At 47.0% G+C, this 21,019-nt stretch overlaps 2 protein-coding genes across 14 annotated transcripts in view; one reads left to right on the forward strand and one right to left on the reverse strand.

Annotated features, from left to right (window-relative positions):
• ANKRD42 (ankyrin repeat domain 42) lies at positions 1-17,688 on the forward strand. 8 transcript variants are annotated; one of them, XM_030476289.1, is made up of 13 exons: positions 1-69; positions 1,584-1,737; positions 2,754-2,917; positions 4,487-4,594; positions 5,482-5,601; positions 6,448-6,583; positions 9,423-9,623; positions 10,268-10,393; positions 12,303-12,408; positions 13,012-13,187; positions 13,602-13,728; positions 16,453-16,597; positions 17,504-17,688. In XM_030476289.1, the coding sequence occupies exons 2-13, from the start codon at positions 1,722-1,724 to the stop codon at positions 17,600-17,602; spliced, it is 1,524 nt and encodes a 507-aa protein (XP_030332149.1). In that variant the 5' UTR covers positions 1-69; positions 1,584-1,721; the 3' UTR covers positions 17,603-17,688. The 8 variants fall into 8 exon arrangements, with proteins under 8 accessions (XP_030332149.1, XP_030332148.1, XP_030332150.1 ...); XM_030476288.1 differs by lacking the exon at positions 1-69 and adding an exon at positions 258-1,314; XM_030476290.1 differs by lacking the exon at positions 1-69 and adding an exon at positions 258-850.
• The window catches only part of CCDC90B (coiled-coil domain containing 90B), a 15,721-nt gene continuing 7,134 nt past the window's right edge, over positions 12,433-21,019 (reverse strand). For 2 of the 6 annotated variants that reach the window (XM_030476299.1, XM_030476294.1), the window contains exon 9: positions 19,569-20,941. In XM_030476299.1, coding sequence (XP_030332159.1) covers positions 20,886-20,941 — 56 coding nt within the window. In that variant the 3' untranslated portion in view covers positions 19,569-20,885. Of the gene's footprint in view, positions 14,639-19,563; positions 20,942-21,019 lie in introns of those variants that run through there. The other 4 variants (XR_003990015.1, XM_030476297.1, XM_030476298.1 and 1 more) reach the window with 4 other exon arrangements.

Consider the following 21,019-nt stretch of genomic DNA (forward strand, 5'->3'; position numbering starts at 1 on the left):
AGCAGAGCGAGGCGAGTGAGGCGGCTCCCGGCCGCTTCTGCTGTGAGGGGCCGCCATGTCCCCCGGCCGGTGAGACTCTTCCCCGCTTTCCTTCCCTGAGTGCTGCGGGCAGCCACGAGGGGCCCGCCCCGCGGACGGGGCTCCGCGCTCCCCCGGCCCCGGCTCTCCGAAACCCGCACCCTGTGAGCCGGGGCTCCGCCGGGACCCCCCCAAAACACCGGGGTTGATCAGTGTTCGCCGAGCAGGCGGGGAAGGGCGGTGTAACAGCGGTATAGCGGCGGTCTTTGCCTGCAGCCAGTCCCCCCTCGTCCCCTGGGGCTGCACAGGATGGGTTTGTGTGCTCAGAAACGCTGGAAAACACGAAATTGCCTCTTTCCCTTGTTCTGAGCAATATTCTCCTTCACTTAATTTCTTTAATTGAATTTTGGGTAGGTGGTCATCTCAAAATGCTTCCTTAATTCTTCCTACGCAGTTTTCTCCTTTGAGAACGAGCATTTGGTAACAGTTTTGATTAAAGTTGCACTAAAATTACAGAACAAGCAATTTCGCTTTCAAAATGACCGTATTTCCTACAGAATTCCTGCTAACAGCTGTTTGCTGAACCTCAGTCCCAGGGGAGCTTCCCTTGGGCTGTGCCAAGAGCCACACAGCAGCGCTTGGCATCCATCTCCATGCGTTGTAGGTCTCCAGAGGGAGGAGGGAGACAAGCTTCACTCTGCTGGCAGGGCTCGTCTTTGCTTTTCTTCTGGGCTTGAAAACACGGAGGATAACCTTGAACTTGGGCTGGAACATTGTGTTAAACACATCAGTACTTTGGCAAGTGGTGTAATTGGCCACATCTTCCTCTGATGTAAGTCTGGATAATTGCACTGAAGCCTGTAGCCCTCCCTTGACATAGTGAGATATGACTCCCATCTGGGGAACTTCTGTCCTGGTGGCATTGCCGCTTTAAAAAACAACTCAAACTACAAAACATACTTGGATATTCTTTGTAAACATGAATAGACGACCTCCTGAGGTCCCTTCCAACCTGAATTATCCTGTGTTTCTATGCTGCTGCTGTTTGTCCAGACAGTATTTTGCAGGATGGAGTCCTGGTTCCGAATGGAAGCTGCTTTGCACAGGGCAATGACAGAGCCTGCTGAGCAGAGGGAGGTGGATGTGCACCGATACACAGCCACCACCAGATCCAGTGGTGTGTTAGTGTCATCCTGGGGTAAAGAAGCAGCTTCAGCCCTCTCTTCCTCTCTGTGGCAACCCCAAATCTGCCTGATCACTGCTGTCACACTACAGATGAGATGAAAATAGGCCCTGGTAAATGGCAAATGCTGGTTTTAATTGTATTTAGTGCTTTTTTACATATATCACGAGCATGCCAAGTTGGACACAGGGGCTTGGAGCAACCTGCTTTTGTGGAAGGTGTCCCTGCCCATGGCAGGGGGTTGGAACTAGGTGAGCTTTAAAGTCCTTTCCAACCCAAACCAGTCTGTGATTCCATGTTCATGCAGTATCTCATATTCTTTAATATTTTTATGTCAGATTGGGTAACAATTTTAACTATTACTGCCATTTCTTCTCCACAGGCAGAGAAACTGAGGTACTGATACCTCTTAAGACCTACATTTTCATGCTTGCTTGACTTGCAAAACAGTAGCTCACCTCTTCAAGACTTCTAACAGCGTGAAATCCAATCAGTGTCAGTGCCTTTTGGTACTGGAACGATGGCTACTGTAGAAGGTGAATACTGGTTGCTTTATGTTCCTCTCATGCTTGGCTATGTGAAGTTAGCCCCCTCAGCCATTAGATCTACTTACATCCCATATTTCTCTTTGCAAGTTTTGGCAAGATGTCAAGATGTTGCAAGGGGGTTTGGATATATAACTCCTATTGTTTCCAGTCATGTAGTTAATTAGTGGAAAAGCCTGAAGGAGAGCACAGGTTATTTGATCCCATGGCCTGGTGATGGATTGTTTGGCATTCTTTTGACCCCACTGCTTCTACATTTAGAGTTTGATTCTGTGCCACTGAGGTCAGTGAAAATGTTATTGACTTTGGTAGGAGCTGCTAACAAAGTGTGCAGTGACAGAGCAGTGCTGTAGTTTAGCGAGGGAGCAACACAGGGTGACTAACACATTGCATGAAGAGCTGCTTTGCTACACCAGCTTCACTTTTGACTTCAGGTTGTCCTGAACCTGACCTGTGTAACAGTTACGTGCTGTGCTCACTTGATGAAGCCTCCTGTGTGGCATGCTGTGCTGTGCCAAGTCCTTAGGCAGGCAGCAGCAGGAATGTGGCCATGTGGAGCACCTGGGAAGTGATGGCTGAGAGCTTGTTTGCCCAAGTGGGAAGCCTGCCTGGTGATGTACTTGAATATGTGATTAATGCCAGAGTCCATGATGCCCACAGTTTGGGAAGAGAGCCAGTGTTGGGAGGGATCTGCTCCAGCGTTGGCATCCATAGATGGAGTAGCTCTGCTTCCTGCTCTTGCTGTGCTTTTTGTCATCTTTCCTCTGGGTCTTACTCTTTTGGGCCCCTTTTGGGGGCTGGAGGGGGCACGGCTGTCTCAGGGGTATGCACATTGTTCTGTTTCTGACAAAAAGAAATGGCTTTGTATTCCCGCTGCATGAATCTCAGTCTCATACGTTACTCTGAACACTGAAGCTGACACCCTGATGTTTCTTTGATTCATCCCTTATTTCCTACCTCTTAAATGTTGCTGAACTGACTAATGCCCTTTTATTATTCCTCACTAGCTGTCAAGAAGAAGCAAAGCTACACTAGTGTGCACGAGGCAGTGAAAGCTGGGGATGTGGAACAGCTTGCGTCAATGATAAGAAGTGGAGCTGGTATTAATGAGGTGGATTTAGTCCACAAATTCACACCACTGCACTGTGCTGCACACTCTGGAAGCCTGGAGGTAAAACATGACCTTAGTGTTCAGACACTGCAAGTTACTGTTTTTCTTCTTTGGGAGAGGCTGGACACAAAGCTGCTGGCTTTGATCAAGCTGAATCAATAACTTCTGCCTGGTTTTCTCATGAAAGAAGAGAGAAATACAGTGGTTTAGGTTTTCATTTTCCCTTTCTGAAGCCCCAGGCAGTTTATGCAGTCAGCATTGCCAGATTTTACAAAATCAGTGATTTTCTTACTGTGAGCAAAATGTGCTTTATGGCCTCAGTTCCAGCCTCACAACCTTCTTTTGCCCCTGTTGTGTTTTCCCCTTCTCTTGGGACACTGAGGAAGTCCTATAGCACGAGTAAAATGTTCTGAAGGTGATTGAAACAGCTGAGAAGTGACATGAAAACATGTTCATTCTCTTTACCAATGTGCTTTATTCTCTATGGAAATACTCTTAGTACTTCTTATTTTCATAAATGGAATGTTTGAATATTGATGGGGAAATCATCAACGAGTGGTTTGAACTTCCAGAAGGACCGAACCACTGTATCAAGCACAACATTCACCCTCTTGTTGCAGCCTCCTTGTACATTCTTTATAGGAATCTAACCTTGAAGCAACAAGGCCAGGAAGAACCACATATAAACACTCATGTCCCAAAGGAGAGAATGTAAAGTTCTTGCTAAACTCAAGGAATAAGTGCAGGGCTGTTCCTGGAATTTACAGAAACTGACAAGAAAATGCTGATCATCATGTTGTCATCCCCCAAAATATATTGCTTACCCACCCTTTTCTGCCTCTATAAACTGTCATTTTTCATCTGATTCTCCTACTTTGTAGGCAGTTTATTAGATTTTATTGAATTATCTGTCATCTATTTGTTGCTAAGCTCCTTGGTGGAAACAGTGGAGGAACAGAGCTGTAGGCTGACTTCAAAGAAGATAATAAATCATAATAATATGTAATAAAAAGCTTTAACTGGTCCCTTTAGCTGGTTTTGGGTAGTCCATTTGAATAGCTTTCTGTTGCAAGCAATAATACCTGCTGGGAAAAGGTCCAAGTTAGATATAAGGAAGGATAGATAAAAGGAATCGGGTTGGATATAAGGAAGAATGAAACAAAACTAGGCTGTGAAAGGATGAGAAGAGAGCTGGGATTGTGTACACTAATTGAGCCTAATAAATTAAGTGAGGCTTTAAATTTAGCTCATGGTGTTTTTCCTGCCAGTAATTTTAGCTGGAATGCACATGAGCATTGGTCATTTTCCAACACTTTTACCATGGGAATACTCTCACAGATTGTATTTTAAATCTGGAAGAGTCAAATTAAGCAGTGAAATCGATGGTAGGGGCTGAATTATAGATTGTTTGCACATTTTGTACCCTTGGGTGAAAGCCAAGTGTAACTTGCCTCTGACTTCCTAATGCACAAGTATCTGGCTAAGGCAAGCTCTCGGGTGTCATGTTTCCGTAATGAAGTAGTGTGATACTGCTTTGAAATGTAACATCAACTGATAATTATAGTTAAAATGTGTCTCAAATGCATGATAAGAATTCTTAAGTAAAACCCTTTGGTTTGGGTTGAGCAGTGCCTTCACTGGTTGCTCTGGCATGGAGCTGATACAACACGTGTGACTGTGGGAGGCTGGACAGCAGCTCACCTTGCAGCTATCCGGGGTCAGGATGCTTGCATGCAGGTATGTGTAAATATTTACTCTCAAGTAAGTAGGGCAGAGCTGCCACTTGGACAAATCCATTATGAAGATCAGCTGAGAGAGCTCTAATAGAGCCATGAGAGTCCTGGGCTGCATCAGAAGGAACATGACCAGCAGGTTGAGAGAGGTGATCCTGCCCCTCTACTCTGCTCTCATGAGACCCCACTTGGAGCACTGGTGCAGTTCTGGTGTCCTCAGCATAAAAAGGACATGGAGCTGTTGGAGCAAGTCCAGAGGAGGCCACGAGGATGATCAGGGGCTGGAGCACCTCCTGTATGGAGACAGGCTGAGAACATTGGGGCTGTTAAGCCTGGAGAAGAGAAGCTGCGTGGAGACCTCAGAGCAGCTTCCAGTGTCTGAAGGGGGCTACAAGGGTGCTGGAGAGGACTCTGCATCAGGGACTGTAGTGATAGGACAAGGGGTGGTGGGTTTAAACTTGAACAGGGGAAGTTCAGGTTAGATATAAGGAAGAAGTTCTTTCCTGTGAGGGTGGTGAGGTGCTGGAACGGGTTGCCGAAAGAGGTGGTGAATGCTCCATCCCTGGCAGTGTTCAAGGCCAGGTTGGATGGAGTCATTGGTGACATGGTCTAACATGAGGTGTCCCTGCCCATGACAGTGGGGTTAGAACTGGATGATCTTAAGGTCCTTTCCAACCCAAACCATTCTGTGATTCTATGATCTTGCTGTCTTTACATCTGGAATTGAGTCACCCTTGTTAAAACCAGTGCACTCATTCATGGTATCATTGCGAACAGATTTATTCTGTGCAGTACTGGGGCCTTGAGGTCAGCTCAGAGTTATCCTGCTGATCATCTCAAGTCATCCTGCAAGGCTTTGGGAACTAAACTTCTGCTCTGCATTTCTTTCAGGCTTTGTTAGTGAATGGAGCAAACGCAGAAGCTCAGGATGACCGTGGGTGCACACCCTCACACCTGGCTGCAGCCCATGGGCAGTCGTACACCTTGCAGACCATACTGCGGCATGGAGTGGTGAGAGACCTTTACCTGCAGAGCCAAAATCTGGCATCTCCTTCCAAACCAAACTCTCCCTAGCTTAAACTGAGATTTGGGACTGTAGCTTAATTACTGTTGGTGAATTTATTTGTAGGGTAAATTTCCATTTCCTTACTCTAAGATATATTAAGGAAATGATCATAGAATCACAGACTGGTATGGGGTGGAAGGGACCTTAAAGCTCATCCAGTTCCAACCCCCTGCCATGGGCAGGGACACCTTCCACTAGAGCAGGTTGCTCCGAGCCCCTGTGTCCAGCCTGGCCTTGAACACTGCCAGGGATGGGGCAGCCACAGCTTCTCTGGGCACCCTGTGCCAGTGCCTCAGCACCCTCACAGGGAAGAACTTCTGCCTAATATCTAACCTAAATCTCCCCTCTGTCAGTTTAAAGCCATTCCCCTTGTCCTGTCCCTGCATGATCTAAAAATCTGAAGAGAATCAATAATGTGAGTAAACCGCATTCCACTGAGGATGTCATTAAATGAAGATCAGTGCTGTGGTGGTTGTGATATTTTGCAATTATACAAACCTATAGTGAAGGAGACATCCAGACCCATGTTTAAGGAATAAGGACCAGTGCAGTGATAAAAGCATGTCTAAAAATGCACCTTTTATATGTGTCTTACTTAAATAAACCCAGGAACCTGTGAAAAGTGCTCCTCTTGGAATGGGAACTGCGTTCACGACATGAACTTTGCAAAACACTGTGTGATTGGGTTTACATAATTTAACACAATGAACAGCTCATTCCTATTTATAGAATCTGCCTTGTGACTAAGATTCATAAATTAACCAATGAACCTGTTGCTGCTTTCGTTTTAGAATGTGAATGTTTCAGACAGGAACGACTGGAAGCCTGTTCATTATGCTGCTTTCCATGGCCGCTTGGGCTGTTTGCAGCTTCTCCTTAGGTGGGGAGCATGTATTGATGACGTGGATAACAATGGAAACCTTCCAGGTATAGCAGGAGAAATGATATGGGGTCTAAGCTTTGGTTTACAGTTGTGATATGTGATAATTGTAGCAAATTTAAAGTCATGCACACCAGCAGCGTTTGCTGTTTGATTCCATGCCATTAATCCATTTTTATAAGGAGGGGGGGAGATTTGTGAGATCCCAAATGTTTATCTGTCAGTGACTATCCTGTTCAGCTCCTCGTGTGGCTGGCAAGGCTCAGAGCTCCTGCTGCTGGAGCAGGCCGGGTGGGTGGGCAGCATTCCTGTGCCCGTGATGGAGCACGTGTGCCGATGGAGGTCACAGGATGAGAGGGGTAGGTGGAGCAGGAGGCAGTTTCAGCTGCTGTGTGCTCCTTCTTGAATTCGTGCCAGGCTTTAATGGCTGTGCAGTGTGATCACATGCTGGCATGTTCCTATGCAGGTTTTTGTTGCCCACTCTTAACGGATTTGGTAAAGCCCTTGTTCTCATTTACCTGTGCTTCATCTTGATTTCTGCAATGCCTGTAATCTGTACCCTTTTCATAATCATGAGTGTGGTTGCTTTAGCACAAGGAGTGGGCACTGTTTATTCCTTGCTCTTCAGAGTTTCCTCAGTGTTCTCTGCCTGCCATGCCACTGCCTCACTATCCTCTGGAAGTTAAATGCTATTCTTCACATCCTGGGTTCTCATTGCATCCTTTCCCTTTTAGCATTTTCCTTCTTATGGTTTAGCACATTATTTGTTCCAAATAGCATATTTTATTTTCCCTACAACTTGTATAGATTCATCATTTTAAATCCCTTCTTAAAAGCTTTTCCCCTCTGTTAAGCACCACTTACCTGGTAAACCTCTATGTTCTGGTTTGCAAACCTGGGGCTTGTTAAAGGATGTGAGGCTCTTGCACCCCAGTGGGACATCTGGTGTATTAGCTATAAGGGGTCATGATGTCAGGCACCCTGGTGGCAGCATGGAAGGCAGCTTTGTTTGCGTTTGGGAACACTTCCCTGATAACAGACTTTCCTGGAGAGATGGCAAATGCCAGCACAGTTCTACTTCCATGCTCTCTGTATACCAGTTAGTAGAAAATTGGGTTTGTTGTTATTTGGACACCTACAGAAGCTTGATCCTTCAGCCTTTGTTCAGTTTCATTTGATCTTACTATTATCCAAAGGAAAGAAAATGCTTTGGAACATTGCAAGTGAAAGATCGCTGGGAGTGGTGTGCTGTACAGACCAGCTTTCCCTCAGCTTGTGAAACAGCAAAGTGGATTCAAATCATCTTTACATACTTCAGCTTCAACTAGACAGTGCAATCATTTTTCCTAAGAGAATACTGAAAGACATGTGCTCAGTTTGCAATGCCATATTCCTAAAACCTAAAAACTAGCTGTACTTTTTTGCACGTGTGTGTTATAACAGAGCCCTTAGTTACCTACAGCTACAGAATGGGCTGTGCTTATTGATTCAACGTTTTGGTCTCCCTCTGTATTTGGTTTGGGCCATATCCACGCTGCTTTTACTGCTCACTAGTTAAACCAGGTCTAAATATAGTATTAATTTAATCATGGCACAACATGTGAGTTTTTCACAGGCACTGTTTTTTCACTTATGACTTTGAGAAGAACCAATAGTGTCAGTCTGATTGTGGAAAAGGTGAGATGGAACACACAGAAGTTGGGATAACAACACTGCTGCCTATTCATGATACCTGAGACAAGGTTTTTGGAAGTTCTCAGCGCTAAGATGCATGTTTTGTGTTAACATCACAGTACCCTTTGGCTTTGGTCTCAACTGCAAGTGCTCAGCGTGCCTGCGGGATGATGTGGCACAGTTCTGTGTTGGGCACGTGTTTGGGTTGGAAGGGACCTTAAAGCTCATCCAGTTCCAACCCCCTGCCACGGGCAGGGACACCTTCCACTAGAGCAGGTTGCTCCAAGCCCCTGTGTCCAACCTGGCCTTGAACACTGCCAGGGATGGGGCAGCCACAGCTTCTCTGGGCACCCTGTGCCAGGGTCTCACAGGGAAGAATTTCTTGCTAATGTCTAACCTAAATCTCCCCTCTGTCAGTTTAAAGCCATTCCCCCTTGTCCTATCACTACAGGCCCTTGTCAAACCATTTTCTGATGCACAGTGTTCTTTTGTTAGAGGAAAATCTAGTAATATTAAATAACTAAACCTCAGCATAGCCTAAAGGGCAGGGGAGGAAGCACTTGACCCCCCCAGGGAAGCATCACTGCTGTGGTGGGGTGAAGCAGCTCCTGCAACGCAGCAGCAGTCGAAGGACACAAACGTACAATAGAAATGCTGTGGAAAGGAGCCTCTGTCATGGGAGGTACCTTCAAATGCTTTACCCAGTGAAGTGAGTGTTGCAGTCCTCGTTGTACCAGTGGGGTAACTGAGGGTGTGATGCAGCTCGCTTGAGGTGGCACAGTAGAGGTGGGACTAAAATGGCCTTAAGTCCTCATCAAGGACACCCCTTGCTGCCCCTCTGTAAGGAGTATCCCTGCACAGCCAAGGCAGAGAGCTGCAGGAGAGTGAGGTGGGAAGGTGAGACCCCAGCAGTGTGCTCTCCGAGTGCTCACTGGTCTCTTGGCAGTGTTGTGCTGCCTCCTGGATCAACTCTGCCATGAATTTCCTTTGCAGATCCTATCTTTGACAGCTTTCTTTTACCTCCTTTGCATAGGGCTGAACCCTGTTCTTGATAGGAGCTGAACACCCCCTGTTCCACTGAGGCTGCTCCTACTTGTGTGGTGTTGGATGGCTCAAGTGCTGGTAGATGAGCTAGATGTAACCAAGAGCTCTGCCTTCTTGGTGGGCAGCAGTGCTCTGCCCTAATATACTTCATTTCACCTTGTTCTATAGCTCATCTAGCAGCAGTGGAAGGGCACTTGCATTGCTTCAAGTTCTTGGTCAGTAAAATGGCCACTGTGATGCACACACTGAAAGCCAGGAATGACCAAGGAGAGACTCCAAGGGACTTGGCTGAACGGTTCTATAAAGATAACATCCTGCAGTATATTGATGGGGTGGAAAAAGAGGGGCAGCATCCAGAGACACAGGAAGGTGAGTGTGGATCAAGGTACTGTTAAAACAGGCACTGAAATTGATACATCATTGTTCTTTTCAATGCTTGCTACACTTCCTGATGGCTGGACTGGGATACTCAATGGGATTTTATAAATGCCTTCGGTTTACCCACCATCAGAATGAAACTTGTCACACCGTTTCTATTCACACACCAAGTTATCCATGTTCTTCTTAAACTCCAGGAGAGATCTGTAAAAAATAACTAGAAAATTCAAATTGTCTATAAATTTCAATAGTTTTTAAAGCAAGGAGAAGGAAAAATGTTTCTATTTGATGAGGTGTGGAACTCAGAATGGGCAGGTTACTCACTCGGGTCACCACCCGATACAACATCAACCCTGAACCAAAGGTGTGCTTGTTATTTCAGGTTTATCAGATGAATCTCTTAACTGTATAAGATGCCTATAGCCATAACCAAGACGTGTTTTGTCAGGTCTCTGATGAACACTGCTAGTTATGCAGCTGCATTTTAACTGCTTCAGGGTGCATTAACCTTGCTAACTCCAGCTATGAAATGCCCATGCATATGGTATGAGAGAGACAAAGCCTGAGAGGCAAATAGGAACACGTTTAGTGGGATTACTGGCATCTGTTTGGAAACATGTGCATTTCATTTTCAGTTTTAGCTTTCCCAGCTCATGGTGCTGCTTCCAAAGGGGACTTGTTAACGCTTAGAAGATTAGTGGGAAGTGGAGTGATCAATATGAATGAGCGAGATGATGAGGGATCCACTCTCATGCACAAAGGTCAGTGACTATGATCTGTGTTTCAGCTTGTTGCTGTTTCTTGTGCATGGGGAAGGTTTTCAAGCAGCTGCTCCTCAGATAAACCCCATGAAAACAGCATCTCATTTCCTGAGGGCTTGAAAGGGCAACCCCCAAAACAGATTTTGTGATGCATGTGTGTGGAGGTGTCACTTTAAAAACAACATAACCAAGCTGAAGTCAAGAGGGAAGAGTTTATGTTAAAGAGAAAACAACATCTAAGAAGAAAACTAAATGGGTTCTTTTGAATCAGGAGAGATGTGACTTCTAGAAACGTTGGCCAGCTGGGTATGGGAACGGTCTGTGGTGTGGCCTGGGCCTTTATTTACTGAACATACCAGTACTGTGGAAACCACAACAAAGTCATTTGGTAGGAGCTGGGAAGGAAGGTGAACTTCTGCTATCTACCACCTTGCTAGGTAGTGGAGTGCTAGCATTACAGAAAAATGGTCCTCTTGTGTTTGGGGGATTCATAGTAATGTCTGAAAGAAGATAGAGAATCATAGAATCACAGACCGGTTTTGGTTGGAAGTGACCTTAAAGCTCATCCAGTTCCAACCCCCTGCCATGGGCAGGGACACCTTCCACTAGAGCAGGTTGCTCCAAGCCCCTGTGTCCAACCTGGCCTTGAACACTGCCAGGGATGGGGCAGCCACAGCTTCTCTGGGCACCCTGTGCCAGCGCCTCAGCACCCTCACAGGGAAGAGCTTCTGCCTTATATCTAACCTGAACTTCCCCTGTTTCAGTTTAAACCCATCACCCCTTGTCCTGTTGCTACAGTCACTGATGAAGAGTCCCTCCCAGCATCCTTGTAGCCCCCTTCAGACACTGGAAGCTGCCCTGAGGTCTCCACACAGCTTCTCTTCTCCAGAGAGAAAAGGAGAAATAGGAGAGGAAAGAAAGAGGGAGGTATTTCTGTAATGTGCCTTTAACACTATTTCTTGTTGTCTAGATCTAAATGGTAGAATTTTGGAAAACAGAATTGAAGTTCTCATTGGAAAAAAAAGGATATGTAGTGATTTAAAAACATGTTTTCTACATTCTTTCCAACCCTCTTTTCTTGGAGTGATTCAAACCAATTGTTTCTTCCCCAATCTTTACACGCAGTGTTGGTGTTATGGGGAAGTACTATGGTTGATACTGTAATTTCAGTTCCTTTCTCAGGAAGAAAACAAACATAGCAAGGGGGTGTTGTCAAGAAAGGGATTTATTCTTTCTTGAAAAGAAGAAGCTTGAGAAAGCAGCTTCCAGGTTCCAGCTAGACATGCCAAATGCTTTCTTGTGGATGTGAGACACCCTTCCTGGCACCACGTGGTGTGAGCAGCAGCCATGCCAGGTCATAGGAACAGGCCAAGCTGTTGTGTTAGGCTGAAGCTGACAAGTTTTGCCTTGAGTGTCTGGCCCAGGAAATGATCTCCCTATAGCTGCAGCACAAAGCCTTGGCCTCTTTCTGAGACAGCACCACACACCAGAGACTGGGGCAACCAGTCTGTCCATCCCAGAGAGGTGGGAACCTGAAGCTGGAAAGAGGTGCCACTGCTTTGCTGCATACTGGCCTTACTGCAAGGGAGTGTGAGGCAGCAATTCCTTCTGTGTCTCGTGCTCAGTCTCATGCATGAAATTGGGCAAGTTTAGTTTAACTCCTGTCCAGGAAGAGCTGCCAGTAAGTTTCTAGAACTAGAAAGAGTCACAGAACCACATGGCATGGGCTTCCCCAATGGTTCTGTGTGACTTGAGCATCTTGACATAGAGGCTTCTCTTGCAATAGTGTCTCCACTGTGGTGGCCTAGTGAATCCAGCCTCTGGCATGTCAAATAATGCCAGGAGGAGAACATTTTAGGTTTGAAACACTTCAGTTGTATATAACTGACTTGTGTGCACCTTCCTTTAGCTGCTGGACAGGGGCAGATCCAGTGCCTGCAGTGGCTGCTTGAAATGGGAGCTGACGGTGACATTACAAATGATGCTGGAGAGACTCCAAAGGATGTAGCCAAGAGGTATCATTCCATATCCTGTACCTCTGCCATTGATTTCCTTACTATTTATATATCAATATCATGTTAGCTTTCTTGGGATTAATCCTGATTTTCAGTGATGGAGCAAGAACAGACCAGGCCCATGTATTCCAGTTCTGAGTGACAAGCAAAGCTGTATTGTAGCTGCACAAGGGTTTAATTTTTACTTTATTTAGTTAGTTATTTTAGCAAGGTCAGACATGAAAGAAGGAAACTAGCTGACCTGCAAAAGGTGGTGAGCCAGGATGCTCACAGTTTGCTGTGCAAAATAGATGAGAAGCAACTCAGGCCACCTGAGTTTTGCATGAATAAAAAGAATGCAGTTTCTGATGGCATTCAATTACACAATCCTGCAAAGGCAAAGACACCTCTGATGTAGGAGTCATTGTCCTAAGATTCCCTTGAGGCAGAGCTCATGCCATCAGAATACTACAAAAAGCAGATCAGCTGCTCATACCTTGTGCTTCCTTTAATCCTGCCCCCCTCTGATAAATGGGAACATGAGGAGTTTCAGAGAGTTTCTCTCACACGTGTTTTTGCAGGCTATGGGGATATCTCAGCGCAGGTTCACTGCTCTCTCTGCAGATTTGCCCAACTGGCAGCTGTGGAACTTCTGACACAAAGAGCTGGGGACAGTAACTCAAGTGATGAAGAACTAGATGCAAAGAACATAAAGTTTTTTGAAAGCCATGGTGTGGAAGGCAGCACAGATAGCAAAGCAGACGTAACCCTGGATAAAGCAGAGAAGAGGGATGCGCGCAGTAAGTGCTGTTTCCATCACTCCTTGTTCGAAACAGTTGGTCTCGAGACATTATAGTCCTAGTTGCACAGTTTCTGTCAACTGCTGTGGCTTTTCTCTTGTAAGAAGAGACAGTTGGCAGGATATCTGTACCACTGAGAGTTCAAATGAACTGTGGAAGATCAGAAAACACAGCAGAGACAGTCAGAACACGATTGTCCTGCTGTTTCAATCTGTTTTGGTGAAACCATGTTGGATTGCTGCTTGGTTTTGAGACCTGTTTGCTGTGTGTCAGGTGTAGCTCAGTGTTTGCTGAGCAGTGTGATTTCTGCTCTGTGTTTATTCATGCTGGAATCCTATTGTTTTTCACGATAGGATTCCAGCATGACTGTCTTCTCCATGCGTTTTACCTACCTGGAGAACTCTTGTCTTACAGTGAGGGCCTATCACAAGATCCAGGAACTTCAGCAACTTCTAGAAATTGCCTACAGCAACTACAGGCAGCTGGGAGGAATAACTGAAGAGGAGAAGAAGGTGAAGAAAGAAGAAAGGGAAGCTGAGAAGTAAGGTTAATCTGCCCTGCTAAGGTTTAACTCTGTGAAGTTCCTTTTAAAGCTTTATTTAAGGCTAACTTACACTCAGATTCTTTTGGCCACTCCATCATCTTTTCCACTCCAAAAGGCCAAAAAGAAATGAACTGCAGCGATTTGTCTGACCATTTCTAAACTACTATCACCAGAATCAGCCCCACAGCACAACAGAAGTGGTTGATGGGCCCACACCTTTTGTGCAAAACCATCTGTTCAGGCTCTCCTGCAGCATATGTGCAGTAGGTCTGATAAATCCTGGCTGTTTTGTTTGTACTGAGGATGCCAAATACATGGATGCACTTTAGTACATCTGAAAAAAGGCATTAGTCATAGCATGGCTTGGATGGAAGTGCACATCCAGCAGAAATTATTCAATGACCTGCTACATTTCCATGGCAGGGGCAATATATTTCTGCACTCAAGAAAGCATTAGCTCATATCCAGACCACAGAAAATAGAAATCTCAGCAAACCTGCTCTTGCATGTGAAGCACTTTTCATAATGTCTAATTCCCAGGGTCTCCCATTTAATAAAAGCATCCTGTCAGACTGGTGCTTTGATGGGCAAACTAAGTTTCAAAGAAAAGCCCTTCTGTCTACCAAAGGTTTAGTGCTTGAGCAATAATGCAGCACCCAAAAGACAGCCCTGTGTCCACCCCTACCTGTCAGAGATGACTTGATACATCTGCACTGTATATGTCTGCATCCCAGTTAGTTACCTTGAGCTCCTTTTTAGACTTATTGAAGAGATGTTGTAGGCACTTCCAGGCATGATTAGACATGTACTTCAGGATGAGATCCTTCATCTTCTTTGAGGTTTATCTCCTGGCTTGGAGGGCTTGACCAGCTGAGATGCTGATGCTACGTTGGAAGGTCAGAACAATCTGTCTGCAGTGATGGAAAGGTCACTGTTGCCTAATGACAGTAGTTAAAGTTCATTTTGGAAAGAGCAGCTACTCAAAAGCTATCAGTGCCTATTAGAGGGCTTTGATAAGGCTTTTTAAGGGATTTTGCTTTCTGTGGCATGTGTGGCTAAACTAGGAAAATTGGGAGGCTCCCTGAAGGGTGTCTCTGACCCGTGGAGGCTAAAAACATCCCTAGCTCCACACTGGCCTTTTGAAATGGGAATAGCGCTTCTCAGTGTACCCACCCTCCCCTTCTCAGGGCACCCATCTGTGGATAAACCCCAAGAGGCTTGTGTCATATGCCAGAAAACCTGGTTACTTCAAAGTATTTAATGACAACAGCATTTTGCTGGCTGAAAAGCAGGAGTTGCCACGTGGGAAGGCCACTGCAGCGTATTTAAATGCCCCATCCCTGGCAGTGTTCAAGGCCAGGTTGGACAGAGCCTTGGGCAAAATGTGAGGTGTCCCTGCCCATGGCAGGGGGTTGGAACTGGATGATCTTAAGGTCCTTTCCAACCCAAACCATTTTGTGATTCACTGAATCCACAGGGCAGACATCTCCCTTTTCCTTTTACCAAGCTTCTGTCTTTGTAGCTGTGCTAGATCATCCTGCTACAGAGGGGAGCAGCTCAACTCCAGATGACTCAGTCGCTGAGGTCAGTTGCTGATGTAGTAAGAATATGTGTGAATTATGTCTCAGCAAAGCAGTTCCAGGAATCTCAGTTAATTTAGGAGCCGTGGTGGGTGTCACTGATGAGATCTTGTGCAACTGTTTATCAGCCAGTGCTTCAGTTTCCCCTTTAGTCAGTGTCATAGAATCACAGATTGGTTTGAGTTGGAAGAGACCTTAAAGCTCACCCAATTCCAACCCCCTGCCATGGGCAGGGACACCTTCCACTAGAGCAGGTTGTTCCAAGCCCCTGTGTCCAACCTGGCCTTGAACACTGCCAGGGATGGGGCAGCCACAGCTTCTTTGGGCACCCTGTGCCAGCGCCTCAGCACCCTCACAGGGAAGAGCTTCTGCCTCAGAGCTCATCTCAATCTCCCCTCTGGCAGGTTAAAGCCATTCCCCTTGTCCTGTCCCTACAGGCCCTTGTCCAAAGCCCCTCTCCAGGTTTCCTGGAGCCCCTTTAGGCACTGGAGCTGCTCTAAGGTCTCCCCTTCAGGAGCCTTCTCTTCTCCAGGCTGCCCCAGCCCAGCTCTCTCAGCCTGGCTCCAGAGCAGAGCTGCTCCAGCCCTCGCAGCAGCTCCGTGGCCTCCTCTGGACTCGCTCCAGCAGCTCCACGTCCCTCTTGTGCTCTTGCCCCAGAGCAGAACACAGGGCTCCATGCGGGCTCTCATTTGAGTACTCCTTACCTGTCGCTAAGCCGATCAATAGCAAGGCTGTAGAGGCACCAGGCAGAAACGAAAAAGCTGCCCCTGCCCCTTCCAGAATCCCAATTTTATGCATTTTTTGCTGTTTCACACTAACCTTTGTGCTCCCTGGGCGCTTCTGCCTCGTCCACAGCTGGAGAAGGGACCTCGGTTAGAGCCTGCCCGAGGCCCTGGTGACAGGCTCGGTGTGTGGGAAGACATCTCCACCTCGTGGTCACACTGCGCTGAGCACGGCTGACAGCGAGGGGGGAAACCAGCTCTTCAGGGCTGGTACCAAGCGCCTTTAGCACAGCTGCTGTGAGGAGTCCTGCTCCCTGCTGTGACTAACCCCTTAGCAGAGGCACAGGACCCCATGGAGTAGCCAGGAGGGCAGGTCTGGATGTGCTTCACCCCCTACTTCTTGTCTTTGCTTTCGGCAGGGCTGTGATGGAGCTGGAGGCTCAGCTGGAATACGAGCGAGTGAGGCGGGAGAAGCTGGAGAGCCAGCTGGATGAGTGCCGTGCTGAGATAAACCATCTGAGACAGCGCCTGGAGAAACACCACAGCTCCCCTCCTGCCCCCGCGGTGAGTGGGACACGAACATCCTAGTGTGTGGGACAGAGGCTGCTGCCCATTGCTTTGTTCTCCCTGAGATTCCCAGGCACTGTGCTAGGAAATCATGGGATGGTTTGGGTTGAAGGGATCTTAAAGCTCATCCAGTTCCAACCCCCTGCCACGGGCAGGGACACCTTCCACTAGAGCAGGTTGCTCCAAGCCCCTGTGTCCAACCTGGCCTTGAACACTGCCAGGGATGGGGCAGCCACAGCTTCTCTGGGTACCCTGTGCCAGCGCCTCAGCACCCTCACAGGGAAGAACTTCTGCCTCAGAGCTCATCTCAGTCTCCCCTCTGGCAGGTTAAAGCCATTCCCCTTGTCCTGTCCCTACATCCCCTTGTAAAAATTCCCTCTCCAGATTGTTGGACCCTTCTTATTGGCCCCTTTAGGCCCTGGAAGCTGCTCTAAGGTGTACCTGGAGTCTTCTGTTCTCCAGGCTGACCCAGCCCAGCTCTCTCAGCCTGGCTCCAGAGCAGAGCTGCTCCAGCCCTCCCAGCATCTTTGTGGCCTCCTCTGGACTTGCTCCAGAGCAAGTATTCCAAATACTGGACTCAATGTGCTAGCAGTTTTAACTTGGGACACAGGAGTGAGCAGTAGCCTTTTTCGTGTCCTTGCTGTGAAAGGGCATCAGTTTCTCTCCGTACCCTGGCAGAGAAGCACCAATATTCTTCATCTTCCTGATAAGAAGAGGGAGTGGACTGATTCCTGAGTACTTCCACGCTGCATATGCAGTGACTGACAGTTCATCTTGGCGGGTAGCTGAGCCTGGACTGGTGCTTCGGGAGGGGGGTGTCACCACCTAAAGGGTTACTCAGTTACTTCCAACCCAAACCATTCTATGATTGCTGTTTAATGGCTGCAGTGTCCTTTGTTTCAGGAAGCTGAGACCATCATCTCCAAGCCTTGCAAAGAGAAAAAGAAAGTAAAGAAGAAACCAGCCTCCAGCCCTGGGGGTGTGTTTGTGAGACTACGCTGAGGGGTGAACCTCTGAGGAGAAGCAGCTTGAGGAGGGAGAATGAGAGTATTCCAGCCAACACAAAGCATTTGCTCCACAGAGGAGTTGTGGTTCTCTGCATTTAATCATGGAATTCCAGACTGGTTTGGGTTGGAAGGGATCTTAAAGCTCATCCAGTTCCAACCCCCTGCCACGGGCAGGGACACCTTCCACTAGAGCAGGTTGCTCCAAGCCCGTGTCCAACCTGGCCTTGAACACTGCCAGGGATGGGGCAGCCACAGCTTCTCTGGGCACCCTGTGCCAGCGCCTCAGCACCCTCACAGGGAACAACTTCTGCCTTATATCTAATCTAAATCCACACTCTGTCAGTTTAAAGCCATTCCCCCTTGTCCTGTCCCTACATCCCCTTGTAAAAAGTCCCTCTCCAGATTTCTGCTCTGAGGTCTCCCTGGAGCCTTTTCTGAACTGCTTTTTAGTTCTCTGGGCTAGTAAATATTCTTTAATCACAGCAGCAACACTTTATTAAAACAAAGGCATCAAGACTCCTCTTCCTGCCCAGGTAACAGTTTAGCAACAACTCTGCACACTGTGAGGTGACATTTCAAGAGTGAGTTACCTGCAGCAATGTCACAGCCCTCCCAGGACTAACACGGGTATCCCTATTGCCTGGTCTATCCTGTACTGCTGCGTTAGGAGGGGAAAAACCCCACACCTAACACATAATCAGAGAGGACCTTCCGTGTGCATCCCGAACACCATCTCTGGGAGAAGTGCTGCTTGGCTGCAGACACATGCCGGGCCCCTTGGGTTCCATCTCTAAGTCATTCCTAAATAAGCCAGGCAGCAGCTCCTTCAGGAACTGCAGCAGTGGACCTCCAGTCTTAGCTCAGTGTTGAAGACTTCACCAGGGCACATCATGGTTGGTAACAGCAATCCTGACCTCTCCTCCATGCCTAAAACCAATTCATGACTTCACATACAAAGACTTTTCTCTCCTCTGTGTACTATTGTGGAATTCTTTTCCCTTTGGAACCCTCGCTGTGCATGTTTTATGAGTTTTGATTTCCATAGGAAATCCACACACTTGAAGGTTGTTTTAGTGCTTGAATCCTGCTCTGTCCTGTCCTCAGCTACCAAAGGAAACTTCATCTCTAAGAATTTCAAAGGTACTAAAAAGAAATGTGCGGTTTTGTGTGCAGAGAGTGAGGCAGAGGCACACTGAGTGACAGCACAGGCCTTGCTTCTGAGCTAGAGGAGAAATTCAGACTCTAGAGCCCACTTCAGTGTGAGGGATGAGGGTGGTGAGAAGCTGCCATTTCCTACATGACTGTTGGGGCTAAACTCTCATGTAGGAACAGTGCAACAGATCAGCCTGAGGCATTCTGTGTCCAGAGGGCAGCGGAGCTAGTGCAGGGCCTGGAGCACAAGTGTGATGAGGAACGGCTGAGGGACCTGGGGGGGTTTAGTCTGGAGAAGAGAAGGCTCAAGGGGAACCTTATCGCTCTCTACAACTGCCTGAAAGGAAGATGGAGTGAGGTGAGGTCGGTCTCTTCTCCCAAGTAACAGATGATGAGAGCAAACGGCCTCAACCTGCACCAACGGAGGTTTAGACTGGGTTGTCAAGCACTGGAACAGAATGCCCAAGGCAGTGGTGGAGTCACCCTGGAGGTACTGAAAAGACACGTAGCTGTGGTGTTTGGGGACAGGGGTTAGTGGTGGACGTGTCAGTGCTGGGTTTACAGTTGAACCTGATCTTAAAGGCCTTTTCCAACCTAAATGATTCTGGGATACAGAGACCCTCAGAACTGGTCATAGCTTGTGAGGATGGATTTCTACGTGCCCAGAGCCTTGCTGCCAGCACCCACTCACCTACTTGACAGAAACAACAGAACAGCTTCACCTCCTTCAACTATCAGCACTGTGCCTGTTGTAAAAGCCCCATTTTTAGAGCCTGCTTATCTGTACTCACGGGTCTCAGCTAGTCAGGTAGCAAATGTAAGAAATTGATTTTATTTCCTTAACTGCAGATGCTAAATAACTGAATGCACAGCACAGAAGCCTTGGCAGGGTACCGGCGAGTTCAGCTGCAAACACACTAATACGGCAATAAAAATGAATGGCCATTAATCAGCACTACACACTCTGTAACCCATAAAGGACCTATTCCTTAAAGTGCAATGCAGGAAGGTTGGGTTTTAAATCCTATTTTATTAGCAGCCTCAAACCAAGCCCATGCATTTGCACTCCAGATGCCAGGGAAGGCAGCCACCCGCTATGCCCCAGCACTGCAGCGAGAGGTGTGAAGTCCTCGTAGGAGGCAGAGGGATCATCACCAGGAGGGAGGAGAGGCAGCACATCCCACAGGATCACACAACAGTCTGGAGGAGTGTGGAGACGGGAGGAGGACACCACTGGGATGCTGAGTATTTCCATGTTACAAGCCAGATCCTACGCCCAGAAGATACACCAGGGTTTACTGGAAACACTCAGTGCTACCTGAAGGGAGGAGTTAAGAGCACTTAATCTGCCCCAGGGCTGCTGCGAGCGGAGGGGTTTCCCCTTGGAAAGACACAGACAGAGAAGTTCTCCCGTTCTATTGACCTCTGGGGTTATGGAAATTGCAAGAGATGCTAAAGAAACCCCAAATCTATGGAGACATTTTAGTTCTACATGAGACTTGAAATATATGTAAAAGAAAGAAAAACCCAAGGATTCTCTAGTAAAGGCCTTTGCAGTGTGGGTTTTATACACACACACATATATATATATATATAAAAAACCCAAAGGGCCAGGCTTCAATCTGTCAGAAAAAAGGAACAGACTGAAGGCAAAAATCCAATTTATACTTGGATCTGAGCAGACCTGTTGGAATCTGGCATTTGCATCCCCATATTGGGAATACTAACTTGGGAAAAGTACTGTCATTTCAAGGGCAGATCAAATGTTTAATATTTCCATTCCAAGAGGAGGTAAGAGGGAGAATGTTCCACTGAGAATGTTCCAAAAAGAAAACAAAATTAATTCTAAAACACATCAAGGAAACACTTTCTGCTTTAGCATAAGAAGTCCTTGGAAATAAATACAGTATTCCATGAGGGATGATGTGGTATTCCTATGTGCCTACTTCCCCCGCAATTCTTTTGATCTTTAGTGTTCCACAGTCAGAAAACCTTTTCAGTGCACAGGAAGGATATCAAAACCAAAAGGTACCAGGGTTATCTACAGCGCAAACACCATCGTCCAACTGATGCTGCCTGCGTGGCCTTTCCTCCAGCTCTACGTGATGCAGTCATTCCACGTGGATCTACTTCCAGAACCTGTAAAATCCCAGTGCTATCGCTAAGCAAGTGAATACTGAAGCTGTTAAAAAAACATAAAGGAAATAATTAGCTGGATGCTTGATTGTATCACCTGGTTTAAACATAAACGGGGAAGTTC

The sequence above is a fragment of the Strigops habroptila genome, chromosome 2 (genome assembly GCF_004027225.2).
Source record: "Strigops habroptila isolate Jane chromosome 2, bStrHab1.2.pri, whole genome shotgun sequence".
NCBI classification, from domain to species: Eukaryota; Metazoa; Chordata; class Aves; order Psittaciformes; family Psittacidae; genus Strigops; species Strigops habroptila.

Excerpts from the sequence above, each read along its gene's own strand:
- ANKRD42 (XM_030476286.1), top strand. The coding sequence starts at position 2,729 with ATGCCCTTTTATTATTCCTCACTAGCTGTCAAGAAGAAGCAAAGCTAC. Across the intron at positions 9,624-10,267 it reads GCATCCAGAGACACAGGAAG|TTTTAGCTTTCCCAGCTCAT; the intron begins GTGAGTGTGGAT and ends TTTCATTTTCAG. Across the intron at positions 13,188-13,601 it reads AGAGAAGAGGGATGCGCGCA|TGAGGGCCTATCACAAGATC; the intron begins GTAAGTGCTGTT and ends CTTGTCTTACAG.